The sequence below is a fragment of the Balaenoptera musculus genome, chromosome 9, assembly GCF_009873245.2.
Source record: "Balaenoptera musculus isolate JJ_BM4_2016_0621 chromosome 9, mBalMus1.pri.v3, whole genome shotgun sequence".
In the NCBI taxonomy this organism is placed as follows: Eukaryota; Metazoa; Chordata; class Mammalia; order Artiodactyla; family Balaenopteridae; genus Balaenoptera; species Balaenoptera musculus.
Genome location: NC_045793.1, coordinates 28,959,558 through 28,979,690, shown reverse-complemented (window position 1 = coordinate 28,979,690; position 20,133 = coordinate 28,959,558). Strand labels below are relative to the sequence as shown.

The 20,133-nt window shown below is 36.7% G+C and overlaps 1 protein-coding gene across 24 annotated transcripts in view; it reads right to left on the bottom strand.

Moving 5' to 3' along the window:
* Positions 1-20,133, bottom strand: part of CADPS2 (calcium dependent secretion activator 2) — a 539,668-nt gene that overhangs the window by 250,133 nt on the left and 269,402 nt on the right. For all 24 annotated transcript variants that reach the window (XM_036862873.1, XM_036862885.1, XM_036862874.1 and 21 more), the window contains exon 7: positions 17,297-17,408. In XM_036862873.1, the coding sequence (XP_036718768.1) occupies positions 17,297-17,408 (112 nt within the window). The remainder of the gene's footprint in view (positions 1-17,296; positions 17,409-20,133) is intronic.

Below are 20,133 nucleotides of genomic sequence, written 5' to 3'. Positions count from 1 at the left end.
TGACAGTAGCAAAGGCCAGAATTGGTACGCCATTTACTTGCCAGTCTCTAAAAATTTCTGAAACTCTCATCTTTCCATTTCTGGACTGTAACGGGTGGAATAATTAGTCTCCCCAAAAATGCCAAGTCCGAATCCCCAGAACCTGTGACTATGTTACTTACCTGGCAAAGGGGAACTGAGGTAGCTGATGGAATTAAGGTCACTAATTAGTGGGCCTTAAGAAAGGGAGATTATCCAGGTGGGCCCAGTGCAATCACAAGGGTTCTCGGAGGTGGAAGAGGAAGGCAGAGGAGTGACGAAGCAAAGTGATGTGAGAAACACTGGACCAGCCATTGCTGGCTTTGGAAATGGAAGAGGACCATGCATGAGCCAAACACAGGCAGCCTCCAGAAGCTGGAAAAGGTAAAAAAAAAAAAAAAACCTGCATTCTCCCTTTTAGGTCTTCTGGAAAGGAACACAACCCTGCCAACACCTTAATTTGAGCCCACCAAGATTCGCTGTGGACTTCTGACCGGCACAACGGTTAAGATAATAAATTTGTGTTGTTTTGAGCCACTGAGTTTTTGGTAATTTGTTAAAGTTGCAATAGGAAACCAATACACAGCCAATAAAAGCTGCAATTTGATTACAAAAACACTAAATTTACCTTTTAAAAAATTTCTTCTGCTACCTGTGTGATTCAAAGTTTTTACAGACAGATTTCTATCATTATCTCTGATTACTTTAAGATGTTTTTGGGTGTGATTATTTCTCTCACTTTCCTGAGGTATTCTGCTTATATGAAATCTTTTGAAAAAACTCTCTCACCTAGTGTTAGTTAACTTAAAGTTTTCATTTTCCTTACCATAAAAGAAAAGAAAAAATTGAAAAGGATTCATAATGAGACAGATTATTTTGGTTACTAGAATGAAGACCATCATGCACATATTTCTAACAAATTTCAAGTTCCATATACCCAAATGATCAAGGATTACATCTTCTATTTCAGTCTTCAAGAAAGACTTTGAAAGACATAGTCAAATTTGTCAAGATATTTTTCATGGCTCAATTAAAGATACTGGCCTTTACTAATCTTCATATATCACTTTTATTGCTTGTAAGTTCTCGATTTCATACTTCTCCTTGAGTGGAGCAATATATTCCATCACAGCTACATCTGTGTCTTTAAGACTTATCTAGACAGGAAAGCATTATTATTCTTGATCTATTCCTCTCAGCCATAAATTATGAATAGCAGTAACCTTTATATTTCCTTACCAATAAAGTTTCTATTAGAGGACACTGCATGAGTAGCTTTATCATGTTTCTTTTTACTAGTCTGGTTATAATAATGCCTGGCATTTATAAAGAACTTTTCAACTCAGTGCCTCAAAGTGCTTTGTGAAATTTAAACTAATTCTCACATCATCCTTAATAGATAGGCACTGCTCTTGTTGTGTAAATAACTTGACACTGAAGTTAAACGAATACCTAAGGGAAATTACTTCAAGATAACAATAGACACTTTCAATTTTACATACCCTCCCCAACACATTCCCTTCATAATTTCACATACATTATAATAACTAATCTAGCTTTGTTCTCACTCTTTGGTTATTAAGTACTATAAGAACTCTCAGAGCCAAATCAATTTTATTTCTGTCAATCCATACATAGGATGGTAGGATGGAAAGGAGGAAGTTAAGTTAATGCCTAAACTTGGATTACTTCAGCCGCAATCCTTAAACTGAAGACAATTATAGCAAAGTGTTTGGGAATTGACTAATTTACAGATAAGTGTTGGTATTTTTTATTAAAAACCAACTGCCACCCTGAAGAGTGAATGTGAATTATTATTCTTCATTTGAATAAGAAATCAAAGCAAGGTCTAATAATTACAACCTAACAATTTGCCAAAATGATAAGATTCATGAAAACCTTCCCAATTTGTCATTCTATATGTATACAAACTAGTCAGAAGTCCTTTAAAGAATAGAAAAGGAAGATAGGAGAGTAGGAGGTTAAGAATTCTTGGTGTTACATTTTCACATGCTCCAAAGAACTGCATGAACTTAGAGAAATATGATAAGATGGAAGTAGTGGGGAATAAAGGTCAAGGGAGAGAGGTTCAGTGACTTGTTCATGCCCTCTTGGCTATTACGGCAGAGCCAAGACCAGAATCAACGTCTTATGGAAGCAGGTTTCAAACTTTTCAGTTTGTGATGCTCAACAACCAACTAATCTGAATGTTGGACCTTTGACCTAAAGAATTTATTTTTGACTCATACAATACATAAAATAAAAACTAGCAGGGAATAAAGGTACTTAGCTTTTCAGTATCAGTGCTAGAGACAATAAAGGTGGATATTCCTAAGAGGCTTTGTATAGCTCCCAGATGCACAGGGACTTCTTAATGCAGTAACTAAATGAAGAAGTTAGTAATGGATATCAGGATGTTCCAACCTGCTTCTTCTATATATTATAACTAGGAGATGGGCTGAACATCCTAGAACCTCATTCTTGCTACAGGATCCAAACCATGTATCATTCCACAATTGCTGTTTCAGCTTATCACTTGGTTAGGGAGCTCAGGTGTTCAAACAAAAGTGACTCATTCTACTGTCTACTATAACTCTGCAAAGGAGAAATGAAACTGAAACTTCAGGAGATAGTTCATTTGTTCATTCATCCTTCCAACAATAATTGGACATGTATTGCACGTCAGAAACTGTTAGACAGGTGCTATTGCTGAAATAATATGTCCTATGCCTTACCTTAAATGGGAAATGGAGATATAATATTGTAAGGCTCATAAACTACACATGAAATGTTATAATATCATTTGAAGTTAGACTAAACATAAGCAACACTTAAAATAACAGTTACCAATAATAAGCAAACAAAGAAGAAAAAAATGGAACCATAAAAAATATTCAATTAGTCTAAAAGAGGAAAAAAAAGGAGGAAAAAGGAAATAAAGGACATATAAGACAGAAAAAACAGCTAAATGCCAGACTTAATCATATCAATAATCATATTAAAATAGTTTAAATACTGATTGAAAGGCAGAGATTGTCAGATTGAATAAAAAATAAACACCCAATCATATGCTGCTTCAATCAACATATTTTAAATGTAAAGAAACGAATAGATTAAAGGATGTAAAAAGATATAATATGCTAACACTAGTTAAAAGAAAGCTGGGATAGCTAACACAAAGAAGATTTTAAACCAAAGTATATTACCAGGAATAAGGAAGTCATTTCATAGTGACAAAGTGGTCAATTAATGAAGAGGAAATAGGAATCCTAAATATTTATGCACCTAATAACATATCTTCAAAATACAAGCAGCAAAAAATGATAGAATAGATCCATAATTATACTCAGGTTAATACCAGTCTCTCAAAAATTGCTTTTTAGAAAGTAGATACAAAAATCAGTAAGGATATGGAAATAACAGTAACTTGAACTATTTGGCATGTATAAAACTCTACTGAACGAAAGAATATGCAGTCTTTTAAACTGTGAATGTGGAACATTCACAGGATAGACCCTATTATAGGCTATAAACTAAGCCTCAATAAATTTTAAAAGGATCCAAGTCATATAAAGTATATTCTCTAAGCCCAATAGACTGCAATTAGAAATTCATAACATAGAGAACTCCAAAAAAGCTCTCGCATATGTGGAAACTAACACAGTTTTAATAACCCATGGGTCAAAGAAATCAAAATAAAACAGAGAGTATTTTGAACAGGATGAAAATGAGAAAAAAATATAAAAAATCTGTGGGATGCCACTAAGGCAATACTTAGGGAGGGTGGCACTTAGAGCATTAAATGTCTATATTAGAAAAAACAGATTTTTATCAAATCATTGGCTTCAGCTTTAATAGAAAAAGTATCATGAATTAAACTCAAAGTAAATAGAAGAAACAATAAAGATTAGAGCCAAAATAGATTAAATAAAAATCAGCAGAAGGAACTTTATCAATTTGATGAAGGGGATCTACCAAAAACCTACAACTAATGTTATACTTAATGTTCAAAGACAATGTTTTTTCCTTAAGATCAAGAGTAAGACTAGGATGTCCACTTTCACCACTTCTATTCAACACTGTACTGGACATTCTAATAAGCAAAATAAGACAACCAAAATAAATAAATAAAAACATCTAGATTGGAAAGAAGAAGTAAAATTGTCTTTATTTGTAGACAACAATATTGTCTATGGAAAAACAATCAATCTACCAAGATACCAGTAGAACTAGTAAGTGAGTTTATCAAGGTTGCAGGATGTAAGATCAATATAGAAAAGTCAATTACATTTCAATATACTAACAATATCTAAATAAAGAAAATTAAAACTAACAAAATGATGCTATTTAAAATAGCAACAAAAATACGAAATACTCAGTGATAGATCTGGCAAAAGAAATGCAAGACGTGATCACTGAAAACTATTAAGACATCACTATGGGGAATGAAATAAGACCTAAATAAATGGAGGGATATACTGTGTTCATGGATCGGAAAACTCAACTTTGTTGATCAGCTCCCAAACTGATCTACATATTCAATGCAGATTTCTTACATATGGCACGAAAAGTACAAGCCATAAAAGAAAAAAATTGGACTTCATCAAAATTAAAAACTTCTGCTCTTTGAAACACACCGTTAACAGAATGGAAAGACAAGCCAAATTCTAGGAGAAAAATATTTACAAATTATAAACCTGATAAAAGATGTGCAAACAATATATTATGGTCTTTCCAAACTTAAGAATAAGAAAACAAGTAACCCAATTAAAAACTGGAAAAATGTCTGAACAGATTCTTCATCAAAGAAGAGGTACAAATGAAAAGTAAGCTTTTAACATGATTAGTACTAGCTGTTACGGAAAAGTAAGATGTTAACATGATTAGTACTAGCTGTTACGGAAGTATAAATTAAAACCATAATGAAGTAACACTACACACCTATTACAAATAAGGAATTGGTACAGTGTGTACATTGAATAATCATTCTATTTGGGACCGAGGCAGCCCTCTGTTTTTCTGAGGAAACTGAAATGTCAACTTCTGCTACTATAATCACCCACATGGACCCATCATGGAGGATGCCTATTTATAACTTGCTCTTTTAGTGGTGAGAATGTAAGAAAATGCTTTCCTCTACCTCTACAGTGAGGATGCCAGCCAACTCCTCCGAGAAGGTCTGAGGGAGACTCACTGAGGAACAAGTGATGCACATTATCAAAGTCTCCTTTCCAAGTCAGACTCAGGATGGTAAGTCCTCTCTTCTAACACTTCACAGCATGTAATTAATGACCCGGACGTAATCAACTGCTGCTAGAAAATATATCTAGAAAGACTTTGCACCATATAGGAATGATCTCTGGCCCTTTACCTGTCTGCGGTCCCTTTCTTGCCACTGGAATGGCTTCTAAGATATGACAACAAAGGCTTGTGACAAATGGCTACATGACAGGACTAAAGGAGGAAGGAGAGCTTTTCTGTGATTTTTAGTTTCAGAAAAGGTATACCACTTGTGAGAACTACAAAAATAAAAGTCTACTCTGTTTGAGGAGGTGAATTAGACATATATGAAATGCAAATGAATTTCCATTCCATTTTGCAGCAAATGATATTAATTTGCTGGCTAAAATAGCAGTCATTGAGTACCGGCTCTTTCAATGAAATTGGACATTAAATTTTGCTTTCAAATTGAAGTAAAATGCCTATGATTATGATTTCACTAGCAGCTTCTCTAATGCTTTTTGGATTCATATGTAGATGAATCAAATTTATATAATGCTGGAAAGTTTAATCCTCAAATATAAATTTTGTCTGAGTGAAGGGAAGGCCTAAAGTGATTTGTATGCATTTAACTATATAATTATTTGTGAAAAATCAGAATTGTTAGTCAATAAAACATCTGTAGTCTATTCCTGATCTATTACTCTGTATGCTGAAATAAGTTCTGTGATGACTGCCTGTAAACCAGGCAATTAGAGACATGTTTTAAACTCTGTAGGTCCTAACCAAGATGCTTGAAAGATAATAGTACATTTTAATGGAATCATCTATTGAGCAAGGTTAATTTATCTTAGTATTGAAAATGTACCTGAAATTTCCATATAATATCAATATTTACATTTGTAAAACATGCATAATGATTGTCACTCTGAATTATTAGCTATGAACATCTCCATATTAAGAAATGTTTACTAGAAGTACAGATATTGAAATATTATTTAATCAAATGAGAAAAAAGGATAACGTTCTAGCTCCACTGCACCATAAAGGAAAATAGATTCTGATTTATACACTTCTCCAACCTCAGGGAGGCAGAAGAACCAGCACCCTCCTATGTAGACTGATGGTGTGGTACCAAGGCCACAAACTTAGAGTGTATGAATAGACAATAGGTTCTTTTTCTAACAACTGTCAGAAAGAATGTCTTTACAGCAACACTCTAAAACTAAAAAGTTATTTGGGTAGAAACTTCAAAAATCCATTTTGGGGACTTCCCTGGTGGCACAGTGGTTAAGACTCTGCCTGCCAATGTAGCGGACACGGGTTTGAGCCCTGGTCCAGGAAGATCCCACACGCCGCGAAGCAACTAAGCCCATGCACCACAACTACTGAACCTGAGCTCTAGAGCCCACAAGCCACAACTACTGAGCCCGTGTGCCACAACTACTGAAGCCTGCGCTCCTAGAGCCCGTGCTCTGCAACAAGAGAAGCCACCGCAATGAGGAGCCGGCGCATCGCAACGAAGAGTAGCCCCCGCTCGCCGCAACTAGAGAAATCCTGCACGCAGCAACGAAAACCCAATGCAGAGAAAAAAACAAATCCATTTTGGACTCAAGAACACCATTTGGCAGGTTAAATAGTACCCAGGAGTACATTAATTCATTCTGAAAGACTCAATGGAAACTGCATTGCTCACAAATAGATGTCCTGTGGGATCATTTAGATTTTTATATGGCTATGTTACAAAAGCCCTGCTTTTAAATTTTTGTGGGGACAATTGATTATGATGAACTGTATAAGTTTGGGTGCTTAACTGGTCTACTATTTACCTGCTAGGACATACCCATAATAAGAAAAATTCCCTGTTCTGTCTCGAGGTATTCCCTTAGCACCCGGTGGAGGGCTGGCCACCAACTTGGATGAAAAATCTCCATATGCCACCCCCGTTTCCCTAAATAGGTATTTGCATCTGCCATCTACAAACAAAATCTGCATGCCAAGCATTTGCCAAAGAACATAACCTTTAACTGCCTAATGCCTATTTAAATTTGAGCTATCATTTCACAAAACTATGTGCTACGATAGATTTTTTTTTTTTTATGTGTTACTAGTTCTCAACCCTGGCTGCACCTTAGTATCAGCGATACTATTTGTGCCAGTGCCTCTCAGCCCTGTATGCACATTATCAGCTCCTGAGAAGTGCTTGAAATTCTCTTTCCTGGGCTCACCCTAAACCAACTAAAAGTGTGAGCCCAGACCTTGAGTCTTTTCAAACACTCCCCGAAGCAGTTCTCATGTGAACATCCAGTTGAGACGCACCATCACAAATGAAAGTAATAAAAGCAGCCAGACAGTACCCTAATAAGATTCAAATCACTGTATAAAAATGATATAAAATGACTATGCATGAATTGGCTTTAGCTTAAATCATATTCAGCTCCTGCTTTAAGTCATGAAATTAAATTGGTCCACACCAACACCATGATTTGTAAAACAGTCACATTACCTCATCCTATCAAACGTAGTATTTAATGATTGTTTTAGGGCATAGACTTTGGGGTCAGAAAACTGAAGTTCAGATCAGGACTCTGGCAGTTGCTAACTGAGTGGTCTTAACCTCTGCTTCTCACTCTTTAACGAAATACGGACTGTTACTGTCACCTTCAAAGAGGATTAAATGGGATATGTGAATAGTAAGCAGTAAAGCAACCAATAAATCAATATGATGATAGAAAAGGAGAACTAGAGATGACAACACAGTTTGTATTTCAGACAAGGGGTCAGAGATCCAGAGAGTAAATGCCTCCAGATCACGCTTGATAAAAAGTCAGTGGAGTTAACCTTACTTAGTATGGCAAAACTGATCTAATAAACCCTTCAGTGAGCTGCTTGGATGAGAATTATTATGACAGACCTGTTGAAGGAAATCTCCATAATGACTGAACCTGTAGTATCTTCAGTGATTTTTACCAGTTAGAATATAAATAAGAAGCTTTATCTTCTATTGTACTAGGTTACTTTTAAATGAAGTAATCACACATACATCCTTACTGAGATACATTCTAAGGACAAAAAGAACTACAAAGAAATACTGACCATTACTTGGTAAGTTCTTTGTTGGTTATGGTACTGGTACAGTATTTCTGGAACAATTCTGTATGTATTACAAGACAGAAAATAAGTAAACATATTGATGCTGCAGGGAACCTGTAAACTCATGATTTTTAAAAAGTATATATTCCTTAACCGTAAGGGGTGATACACAGAATGTTGACTTCTAAATTCCATTATCACTAAAAAGAACCAGTGCTGATTACAGGCCTGGGATAGGGACAGTACAAGCTGAGTCGATCAACATCTCAAGCTCCAGAAAACAAAGACTGATGGTATCAAGCTTAATTAACTTCACTAATACCAGGAAAATCTACTACTATATGACTCCCGATACGATGCTACGGGAATCACAAAACATCACCTATGTAGGGTTCTTCCCAAAAATGTTTAGCTGAATCCAATCATGAAAAAACAGTAAGACAAACCCAGAAGGGAAAACATTCTACAAAATTAAACTCGTTAAAAATGTCATCATCATAGACAACCCCCCCAACCCCGCCCACCCAATATATGATCCTGAATTGTATTCTGGATTGGGGGATGGGGAAGTCCAGCTTTTACAGACATGCTAGGATAACTATGGGACTCTGAATGTTGACTATATATCACATACTAATATTCATCAATATTAAATTTCCTAGGTGCAATAATGGAATTCAGGTAAGAAAATGTTTGTCTCTTAGAAAATATAAGCTGAAGCATTTTGAAAAAAAAAAGCTGAAAAGCCTTCTTTATTACAAATCTTTTTAAAACTAAGCTTTACATTCTGGAATAATTTTAAAATTTACAGAAAAGTTACAAAAGTATTATTGAAAGTTCCTGTATACCTCTCAGAGTTTCCCCCATAATTAACATATGATACCATGGTACTTCTGCGAAAACCATGAAACATACATTGTTACATTACTCTTAACTAAACCCCAGACTCTATTTGGATTCCATGGGTTTTTCCATCAATGTCCTTTTTCTATTCCAAGACCCAATCCAAGACACCACATCGCATTTAGTTGTCACATCTCCTTAGTCTCTTCTGATCTGTGTGTGACAGTTTCTCAGTCTTGTTTTTATACCTAGACAGACTAGAAAAATACTAGCCAATTATCCTGTACAGTGTCCCCCAGTCTGGTTTTGTCTGATATTTTCATCATAATTAAACTGGGTTTAAGTTGGGGTTTTCAGAAAGAATATCACAGAGGTGAAATGTGCCGTTCTCATAACATCGTATCAGGAGTACATGATAGCTATGTGGCATCAATGGCAGTGTTAATCTTCATTACTTGGTTAAGGTAGTGTTTGCAGGTTACTGTTTTTCTCTTATATTGCTTAGGTGTACATTTCTCACCACTCCTTTCAGTGCAGTTATATTGTACCTTGTAATACAACTAAGTTCATCTGTGTTAATCTGCATACATTAAAGTACATGCTTTACGATGTACAGTTCTTTTTGTTTATTGAAGTATGGTTGATTTACAATATTAAATTAGTTTCAGATGTACAGCATAGCGGTTCAGTATTTTTACAGGTTATACTCCATTAAGTTATTACAAGAAAATGGCTAAAATTCCCTGTGCTATACAATATTATCCTTCTTATCTATTTTATATCAATACCTAGTAATTTGTATCTCTTAATCCCATACCCCTATCTTGCCCCTCCCCACTTCCCTCTCCTTGCTGGTAACCACTGGTTTGTTTCCTATGAGTTTGTTTCTGTTTTGCTATACCCGTTTGTTTTATTTTTTAGATTCCACATATGATTTCCCCTTTGAGTTCTTCACTGACCTTTTTTTTTTTTTTTTTTTTTTGGCTGCACTGGGTCTTTGTTGATGTGTGCAGGCTTTCTCTAGTTGCGGTGAGCAGGGGCTAGTTTGTTGTGGTGCGCAGGCTTCTCATTGCAGCGGCTTCTCTTGTTGCTGAGCACAGGCTCTAGGCGCGTGGGCTTCAACAGTTGCAGCATGCAGGCTCAGTAGTTGCGGCACGCAGGCTCTAGAGCGCAGGCTCAGTAGTTTGGCACACAGGCTTAGTTGCTCCACAGCATGTGGGATCTTCCCGGACCAGGGATCGAACCCATGTCCCCTGCACTGGCAGGTGGATTCTTAACCACTGCACCACTGGGGAAGTCCAATCCATTGTTTTTTAACAGCATGTTGTTTAAGTCTGCACGTCTTTGTTCTTTTCTCATTTGTTTTCTATAATTGACTTCTAGTTTCATACCATTGTGGTCCACAAAAAATGCTTGATATAATTTCCATCCTCTCAAATTTGTTTAGACTTGTTTTGTGGCCTAGCATATGATCTATCCTGGAGAATGTTCCATGTGCATTTGAAAAGAATGTGTATTCTGTTTTTGGATGTAATATCATGTAAATATCTACTATGTCCAACTGGTTTATTGTGTCATTTAAAACCACTGTTGCCTTATTTTCTGTCTGGATGATCTGTCCATTGATGTCAGTGGGGTGTTAAAGTCCCCTATCATTATTGTATTACTGTCAATGTCTCCCTTTATGTGTTAGTATTTGCTTTGTACGTTTAGGTGCTCCTGTATTGGGTGCATATATGTTAATGAGAGTAATATTCTCCTCTTGTATCGATCACTTTATCATTATATAATGCCTTTCTTTGTGGTTTGTTAAAGACTTTGTTTTAAAGTCTATTTTGTCTGATATGACTATTGCTACCCCCGTTTTGTTTCCATTTGCATGAAATATCTCTTTCCATTCCCTCACTTTCTGTCTGCGTGTCTTCAGCTCTGAAGTGAGTCTCTTGTATTATCCAAAGAGCCACCCTATGTCTTTTGATTGGAGTACTTAGTCCATTGACATTTAAAATAGCTATTGATAGGTACCTACTTATTGCCTTTTATTACTCATTTTTCTGTTGTTTTTATAGCTCTTCCCTGTTCATTTCTTCTTGTTTCTTCCATTGTGGTTTGATTTTCCTTAGTAGTATGGTTGTGTTCCTTTTTCTTAGTTGGTAGGTTTTTAATTTGTGGTTACCATGAGGTTCATATATCTACTTGTTTAAACTAGTAGTCATTTTAAGTTCAAACACACTCTAAAAGAGCCACATTTTTTACTCCCCTCCTCCGCACCATTTTTAATGTCATATTTTACATTTTTACATGTATCCCTTTACAGTTTATTGTAGTTATAGTTGCTTTTACAATTTTTGTCTTTTAATCTTTGTACTGGCTTATGTAAGTGGTTGATCCTCAGTCCTTACTATATATTTGCCTTTCCTAGTGGGATTTTCCTTCTCCTATAGATTCCTATCTTTCCACTTAAAGACACGTTAACATTTTTTAGGATAGGTTTAGTACTGATGAACTCCTAGTTTCTGCTTGCCTGAGAAGTTCCTTTTCTATTCTAAATGATAATCTTGCTGGGTAGAGTATCCTAGGTTACAAGTTTTTCCCTTTCAGCATATTGAATATATCATGTCATTCCCTTTTGGCCTGCAAAGTTTCTGCAGAGAAGTCAGCTGATAGCCTTATGGGGATTCCCTTGTATTTGACTCTTTTTCTCTTGCTGCATTTATAATTCTTTATCTTTTGCCATTCTAATTATGATATATCTTGGTGTGGGTCTGTTTGAGGTCATCATGTTTGGAATCCTCTGTGTTTCTAATACCTAGATATTTATTTCCTTGCTCAGGTTTGGAAAGTTTTCAGCCATAGTTTCCTCAAATACATTTTCAATCCCCTTCTCTCTTCTCCATTCTGGGACCCCTATAATGCAAGTATTGGTGGGCTTAATATTATCCCAGAGGTCTCTTATTTTTATTTTTTAAAATTTGTTTTTCTTTTTGCTGCTCTGATTGGGTGATTTCCATTATTCTGTCTTCCAGATCACTTACTCATTCTTCTGTATCACTCAGTGTGCTATTCATACCTTCTTGTGTTGTTTTTTTTTTTTTTTTAATTTCAGGTATTGAATTCATTTCTGATTGGGTCTTTCTATTTTTTAACTTGTTAAAATTTTCACTGTGTATATCTATTCTTTTCCCTAATTTAGTTAACATTTTTTATTACCAATATTTTGAATTCTTTATCTGGCAAATTGTTTGTTTCAACTGCAAATTGTTGAGGCTTTTCTCTTGCTCTTTCAATTGACAGCAATCCCTCTACCTTCTCTGCCTCTATGAATTTAGGTGAAACAGTTACCTACTGTGGTCTTGAAGGAGTATTCTTATGTGGGAGAGTCCCCATATGGACTGTGTCCAATGCCTTTGGTAGGAGAGCTGGATTTGATGAGGATGCAAGTCATATCTTTCCTCAGGGTGTTCTGGCAGCTATGACCTTGGTAGGGGGTAGGGATGGAGATGGAGGCGCTAGAGCCAGGTGTGAGGCAGGACCTCCCCTCTGCTCAGTGGCCAGCAACACACTATTGGAGGGAGTGGTCTGATCCCAAGTTGCTGGAGCAGACTCCCTGAGGGTCAGGCCTGAGCTGGCTCTATTCCCTTTAAGTATGTGTTTATCCCTCTCCCTGCACTGGGGACCCTTGCCCCAGAGGGGGTAGTGCTGAAGCAAACGGGGCCCTTGGGGGCTCTCTGCTCCTGTCTGCCTCAGACAGAAGTCCAAGCTTTCTCTGCCATGCTGCCTGTGCAGGCACCCACAATAGTTTCCCTCGCTCTGCTCAGACACAGCCTCAGGTGCAAATCCCTTTGTCCCTCACAGCTGATCACTCTCCCCAGCCTCTGCCACCCTTGCCCTGTGGTGGAGCAACACTGAAGGGCAGGGGGGACCCACATGGACTCTGGGCATGTATGGGGGTGGTGAGCTGCGGTGGAGTAGCTGCCATAGAGATCTGGGCTGCTTTTGATGGGCTGCTTAAGTAAGTGCCAACAATGGCTGCCACCACCTCACCCAGGCTCTGCCCCAGTACCTGGTAGCCTCCGTGTCCCACAGTTGAGTCTTCTCCCCAGTCACGGCTGCCCAAGATCCAGTGTCTTGGGAAACCTGGCAGCTGCTAGAGCAGACCTCTCTTCACCCTGCCTTGGGGGGCAAGCCAGTGTGCTCGTGCTGCCCACAAGCCGAGCCCAGTGTTCCCAGAGCCCTCCTGTTAGCCCTCCTGTTCCCAGAGCCTCCAACCAGCCAAGGGGGTTCATCTCCCCTGTTCAGGACCCCAGGACTGGGGTGTCCAATCTGTGGCTCTCACTGCTCATTCCCCAGGGCAGGTGCCCAGCCGCGTATTCTCCCTTTTCCTCTAAGTTCCCTTCCAGGGGCACAAGTCCCAACCTGATCGTTTTTCTTCCCTTCCTACTTGATTATATATGTATCTTTCTTACAGCCTTGGTTGTAAAGGAGTCCTTCTGCCAGTTTCCAGTTAGTTTTCAGTGAGAACTGTTCCACATGTAGGTGTATTTCTGATGTGTTTATCAAACACATGTGAGTTCCACATTCTCTTACTCCTCCATCTTGATTGATCTCCTCCTGGGATGTACAGTTCTATGTGTTTAGGCAAATACATACATTCATACATCCAATACCCAGTATCACACAGAAAAATTCCTTCACCTTGAAAGATCCCTGTACACCCCTTTTCAGCCAACCACTTCCCCCCTAGGTCAATCCATGGCAAACACTCATCTGTTTTCTGTTTCTATAATGTTGCCTTTTTTAGAACAAATCATACATTATGTAGTCTTTTGGGTCTGACTTCTTTCACTTGCATTTAAGTTTCATCTATGTTGTTGCATGAATTAGTAGTTCATTTCTTTTTATTGCTGAATAGTATTCCACTCTATAGATGTACCACAATTTATCCTTTACTCTGTTTAAGGACATGTTACTGCTTCCAGTTTTCTGCGATTATGAATAAAGCTGTTACAAACATTCACATGCAGGTTTTGTGTGGACATGAACTGTATATACCCTTGGGTAAATACCTAGAAGGGCAGCTGCTGGGCTATATGGTAAGTCTAAGTTTAACTTTATAAGAAACTGGCAAGTTGTATTCCACAGTGGCTGTACAACTTTTCATTTCTGCCAGCAAAGATTAAGTTTGTTGATTTGAATCCTTGTCAGCTTTTGTTATTGTCAGTTTTCTTGTGTTATATCCATTTAATGTATCTTCTTGTGCTATACATCTATTTTAAAGGCTGTGTGACTTATCTTTCAAATATCACACAAAATTTTAATTAAAAAACTTCACTAAACTAAGATCCCCAGATACAAGAGTTATATCATTTTAGACTACAGAGCTCACATGATGTAAGGCCTTTTTCTTCAAATTAAAATGTTGTTACTGTTTCTAAGTATAAAAGTAGGTAAATATACAGAAAACATTACCAGTAGCTCTACCCTCCAGCGATGACCACCATTCTCTTCTAATTTTCTTCTAATTGTGTACATGTGGTCAGATTATAACACATCTAAAGACCCAAAGTGTAAACCAAGAATGAGTCTGATATGTTTGAGGAACAGAAAGAAAGCCAAACACGAAGGAAGAATGATAGTAAGTAAGGAGGGTGTAATAGGAGATGAATTTGGAGAGAGATCAGTTCATGCAGAGCAGAGTTCTTCACTGTTGGTGTGTGTCCAAATTATGAGGTGGCCTTGTTAGAACAGAAGGCAGCACCCCACCCCCAAGTTTCTGTTCCAACAGATGGAGAGTTGGGCCTGAGAACCTGCATTTCTAACAATTTTCCAGGTGTTGCTTGTCCAGGGTCCCACCCTGACAACCCTTCTTGGGCGTACGACACTATGATGAGGAGTCTGATTCTTTGTTCCAAATAACTGAGAAGACAATGGAAGATCTCAAGGACAGAATGATGTGATTCTGTTTTGAATTTTAAATAGATCATAGTGGCTGAGGTGTGAAAGCTGGATCAGAAGGGACGAGATGACAAATGAGAAAGCCGTAAGCGGTCTATTACTAGTGAGAAATAATGATGTCTTGAATTACGGTCAAGGAAATGTTAAAGTGTGAACATACTCAGTATAAATTTAGGAGAAAGCTGACAGAACTCGCAAATAGATTGGGTATTAGAGTCAAAGAAAAAGAAAAAAAGGGCATGCTGAGGTCACTGGCTTGACAATGGCCCCTATGGAAGACTCGATGGGGTTGCTAATCAAAAGTTCTTATTTCAAAAATATTTAGTGTGCGATATCTGTTAATACACAATTAGAAATACCAAGTAGGCAAGTTGGATATACAAATCTGAAGCTCCAAGGAAGGAAACTAATTTAAAAATTGGAAGTCATTAACCCAAAAAAACATTTATAATCATGAAACCTACTGAGGTCATTAGCATAGATCAATGGATCTCAAGCAGAGGTGCTCCCAGGGGACACTTGGCAATGTCTGGAGACATTTCTTATCATCTTTACTTAAGAGGGGACGAGACTACTGGCATATATTGACTGGTCAGGAATGCTACCAAATATCATAAAATGCACAGGAGTGTTCCTAACAACGAAGAATTATCCTACTCAGAACATCAATAGTGCTGAGGTTGAGAAACTCTTATACAGATAGAAAAATTGTCTTTCGTGTATCACAGGAACAAGGGAGCATGAGGTCTTTCTCAGATACACAACTGATTGGAAAATATACCACTCATGTACATAATTTAAAAATTGCTTTTATATATATATAGATATCTATATCTATCTATCTAGAGAGCTGAAAAATAAATTAAAAATACCTTAAATTACGTTACAGCATTAGACTTAAAACGGCTATTACACAGTAAAAAATAGTTACAATAAGGAAATAAGGTAAATGAATGTAATAATAATTTAAATGAGAAACCCTGATTCACAAATCCATCAGACCATATGCAGTCTCCAGGGTTCTTCTCTTAGATTATGCCACCTGTATACCTTTGTTGAATGAATAAATGCACAAATATGTAAGCACATGAATGAACGAACATTATGGTTTAGCTCTCTTAGGTATTAAGAAATACACATAACAGGGAAGCAGAAGAGGAAATCTAGCATATGAATGCAGACTCACAATTTCTTGAGTGTGGGTATCGATTCACGAAATCCGTAGAAATGAAAGAACTTCAAAGGTGTAAAGGATACAGAAAAGGAGGAAGATTTGAAATGAACAGAAATCCCAACTTTAGGGGGAAAAAAAATCCAACATACACACGAATCCTAGCATCCTTCAACACCTAACATCACACCAGCTAGCCACCATTACCAGAAATTTTCAAGTAAGATTTCTTAAGGCTTTATTTTCTAGAAAATATATACGAAAGCAGTGCTCAGGTCTGGGTAAAATAGATCCACATTACAGAACATAACTTTATAGTCTACTCACTGGAACACATCTACCTCGTAAACAAAACCGCAGATAATCATTCACACAGAGAGGTGTTAAGATCACAAATCTACCGTAATGTCAGAAGAAGCTGAGTATAGGTGAGAGATCCTGGATTAGAGGATAAATATATTATAGGGATGAGGAGGTGACTACAGGAAAAAAACAATTCTAGGTTAAAAGGTGTGTGGCGAAGACCTTCTCACAGGGAAAATGAGAGAGGTACGAGAGATAAATACACTTAAGAGATATTCTGTAATCAATCTAATCACAACGAACACAAAGAGCAGATGACTTCAAATATAAAGCGGATGCTTGTAACCCATGGACAGAAATGTTTGAATCAGGGTTACCTTTCACCAAGAAAGACAAGTTGGCCTATACCATTCACTCACTGGCCACTGGAGTACGTGTGACAAGAATGACTCAGTCAGTGACTATGACCTTATGTGTTCCCCTTAAACACCCAAGGCCTATCACAATACTTTCTCCATTACAGCAATTATGTTTAGTAAATCAGAGCTGTAAGCTGGGCTCATGGGAAATTACAAATAAATTATTAACGTACGAACAGATGGTTTACACACTGCATACTGGTCCACCCTAACTCTAAATCAAGAGAAGTTAAAATTGTGCTCCCTGGGAAACACGGGGCTGACCATAACTCACCCTTCCCAGTTCTTTATCTTCAAGGGCCAGGACCCCAGTGCTTTCCGTGAAGAGTTTTACTTTGACCACAGGCCGTGGATGAGTAGTGGTAAAATCTCCTTGGGTTCCCCACCTGCAATGAAGTAACAAAGATTCTCTTTGAAATGCAGCATTAATTTTGTTTTCCATGTAGATGTGTTTCCTTAAAAGGCAGATGAAGCAATGGAGAATCTTTCATGGCTCACTGAGATTTTTATCTTTGCTTTTGTTTCTGACAGATGGCACAGTCAAGAAAGAAAATAACAATAAGCTTTACAGCTTGTAATAATTATTCAGCTGTTCTAAAAATTAGCACATTAGAGTACAAAACACAGTGTGCCATAAGAATTTAGGTTAAGGTAAAGCATTAAAGAATATATATATATAACTGAATCACTGTGCTGTACACCTGAAACTAACACAACACTGTAAACCAACTATACTTCAATTTAAAAAGAAAGGTAAAGCATTATAGATATAGCTATTGGAACCTATTTTATTAATTCAAACACAAATTACAACACGATTTTTATGGATGGCTGGGGAAAACTGTTAACGGTTTGAGTGTGTAAGAGGTAGTTTCTCAGAAATTATTTTTGCATGCTGAAGATTTCATACCATCTCTTCTTACAAAGTCTTCACTAGATATTTTATTTATATTTTTAAAAGTGGAGGTAATCATCTCATCCCTTACTTTATATGATTTTTTAAAGCTCCTGTCAAAAGGAAAGAAATAAGCACCATAAAAATAGGAGTGTTTTGCCATTAATTTCCCAGTACACTCTCCTAAGAATGAAGTAAGTCTGTCGATATCTGGCTTTTCAAATCATAACAAAATAACATGTTTCCTTGGCTTATCTTTTAATTAATAGCATCTCATCTTTACCACATACCAACTCATTCTAGTCCATTTACAAACTTAGATGGCACACACCCGATACTAAAAAATCTTATCAATGTTTCTCATAATTCTGAGATCAGACTTGATATTCAGCACAGCGTAAAGAAAATACCACTGAGAAAAACAGACATAACAGGAAGAAAAAGAGAGATTTAATGAGATAAGATTCCTGTTAAAAATCAATAACCAAATAAAAATACCAATTTCTTATTTTAAAAAAACAGTTTACCACATTCATGGCACTGTCTAAACTTTATTTTATAAACTTATTCAGAAAGCTGAAATACAGAAAACTGAGGTAAGTATACCAAAAACTAAATAATCATGATGTCTTCTCCTATCACAGCAGTTTTAATTTTTAACATTGTGATACATGTACAGTAAAAGCACAGGCCATTTCAATGACTGAAGAAACCTGCATCAAGATGCAGTTTGTTCTTTTGAAATTAAAGTCATACTTCAGAGGGAAGGGAAAGATTCATTCAGGATGGAAAGCAACTTAATTTCTATTTTAGATTTCTAAAATCTGATTAGCAAAGAATCTCTTTGCCATTTCATAGAATTAAGATGGTCTGAGATAAAGTAGAGCTAAAATAGGAATAAAAATAAAAATAGATTCAGAACCAAAATAAGGAAGGAGAGAACAATTCTTAATTTAGAGTGTGGAATCTTAAGCCTTGAATACAGTCAGGCGATCTGGATAACAACTCCGGAGTTGACGCCCATGACATACCCTTCTCTTTATTTAGTAACATGTGGTTAAATTTGGAAAAGTAACTTTTGGAGACATTTTCTTATAACTGAAATCAATGATTTTTAGTAGTCATGTAGACACAGCCTAATAGTTTTCCACAGAATTTGCTGATCTTTTAAACTAAATTCTCTTCATAAAAATTCTTTTGTGTATTAAATCAATGATATTTTGTCTCCTCTGTCAAAAATCCTTTGAAACTATTACAGTTTTATATGATTATTTGAAATTCCTAATCTACTCCAATATGCAGTTCTCCAAAGAGAAAAATATTGACTGACCCTATTAACCATCACTGAGGGACTTGGTGAGTTTTGTCTTTTACCCTCATCCTCCTGTCATTTTACCTGAAGGAAGGGAAATGTGTTACCAATTCCACTTTGTTGGATACAATAAGACAAATAACATCATACATGTAAAGAGCTGTGCTCACCCACGATCGCATGAACTTCCGGAAAACTGCCTACTCACTCAGATCCTTGACAAACAAGCATCTTCAACAACTGCTCTTCAATCTTTATTCACTGTGGCACGTCTCTCATTTACTCATTAAAACCATTTTATCGTGAACATCCTACATAAGTTGTCTAAAAGTGAGATACAATGTAAATAATAAAAAAAAGAAAATCGACATTCCCACAGCTCAGGTTAAGATGAAAAATGTACCAGGACATTCGAAGAGCTCTGTTCAGGTCTGCAGTGGTCACATCTTCCTCTCACCCCTACTCCACACTACCACCAAAGTAGCTAGAATTTTGGATTTTATGTTAATAATTCCCTAGAATTTCTTCTTAAAGGGAATATTTTCAGCATTTTACCTCTGACTGTGACCACTGCTCTAGGTTTCTTGTAACTGGTTTTTAATGGGTAAAGAAAATTCTGTTTTCCTAGTTCATTATATACACACGTGTAAATACATCAGAACTTATGTGTGTAACATACATATATATTATTATATATGACATCACCGGTAGACCACAGATATGTCATATATATATATATATATATATATATAACATCCCCTGCTCCTATATATCATGTATACAATCCACTTTTGGACTTTATCATTGCTACATCATAAATATGTTACATGGAGGGTCATAGATATATCACAGATAACGCTATATATCAAGGACATAGATAAATCCTAGATAGATTCTATCATCC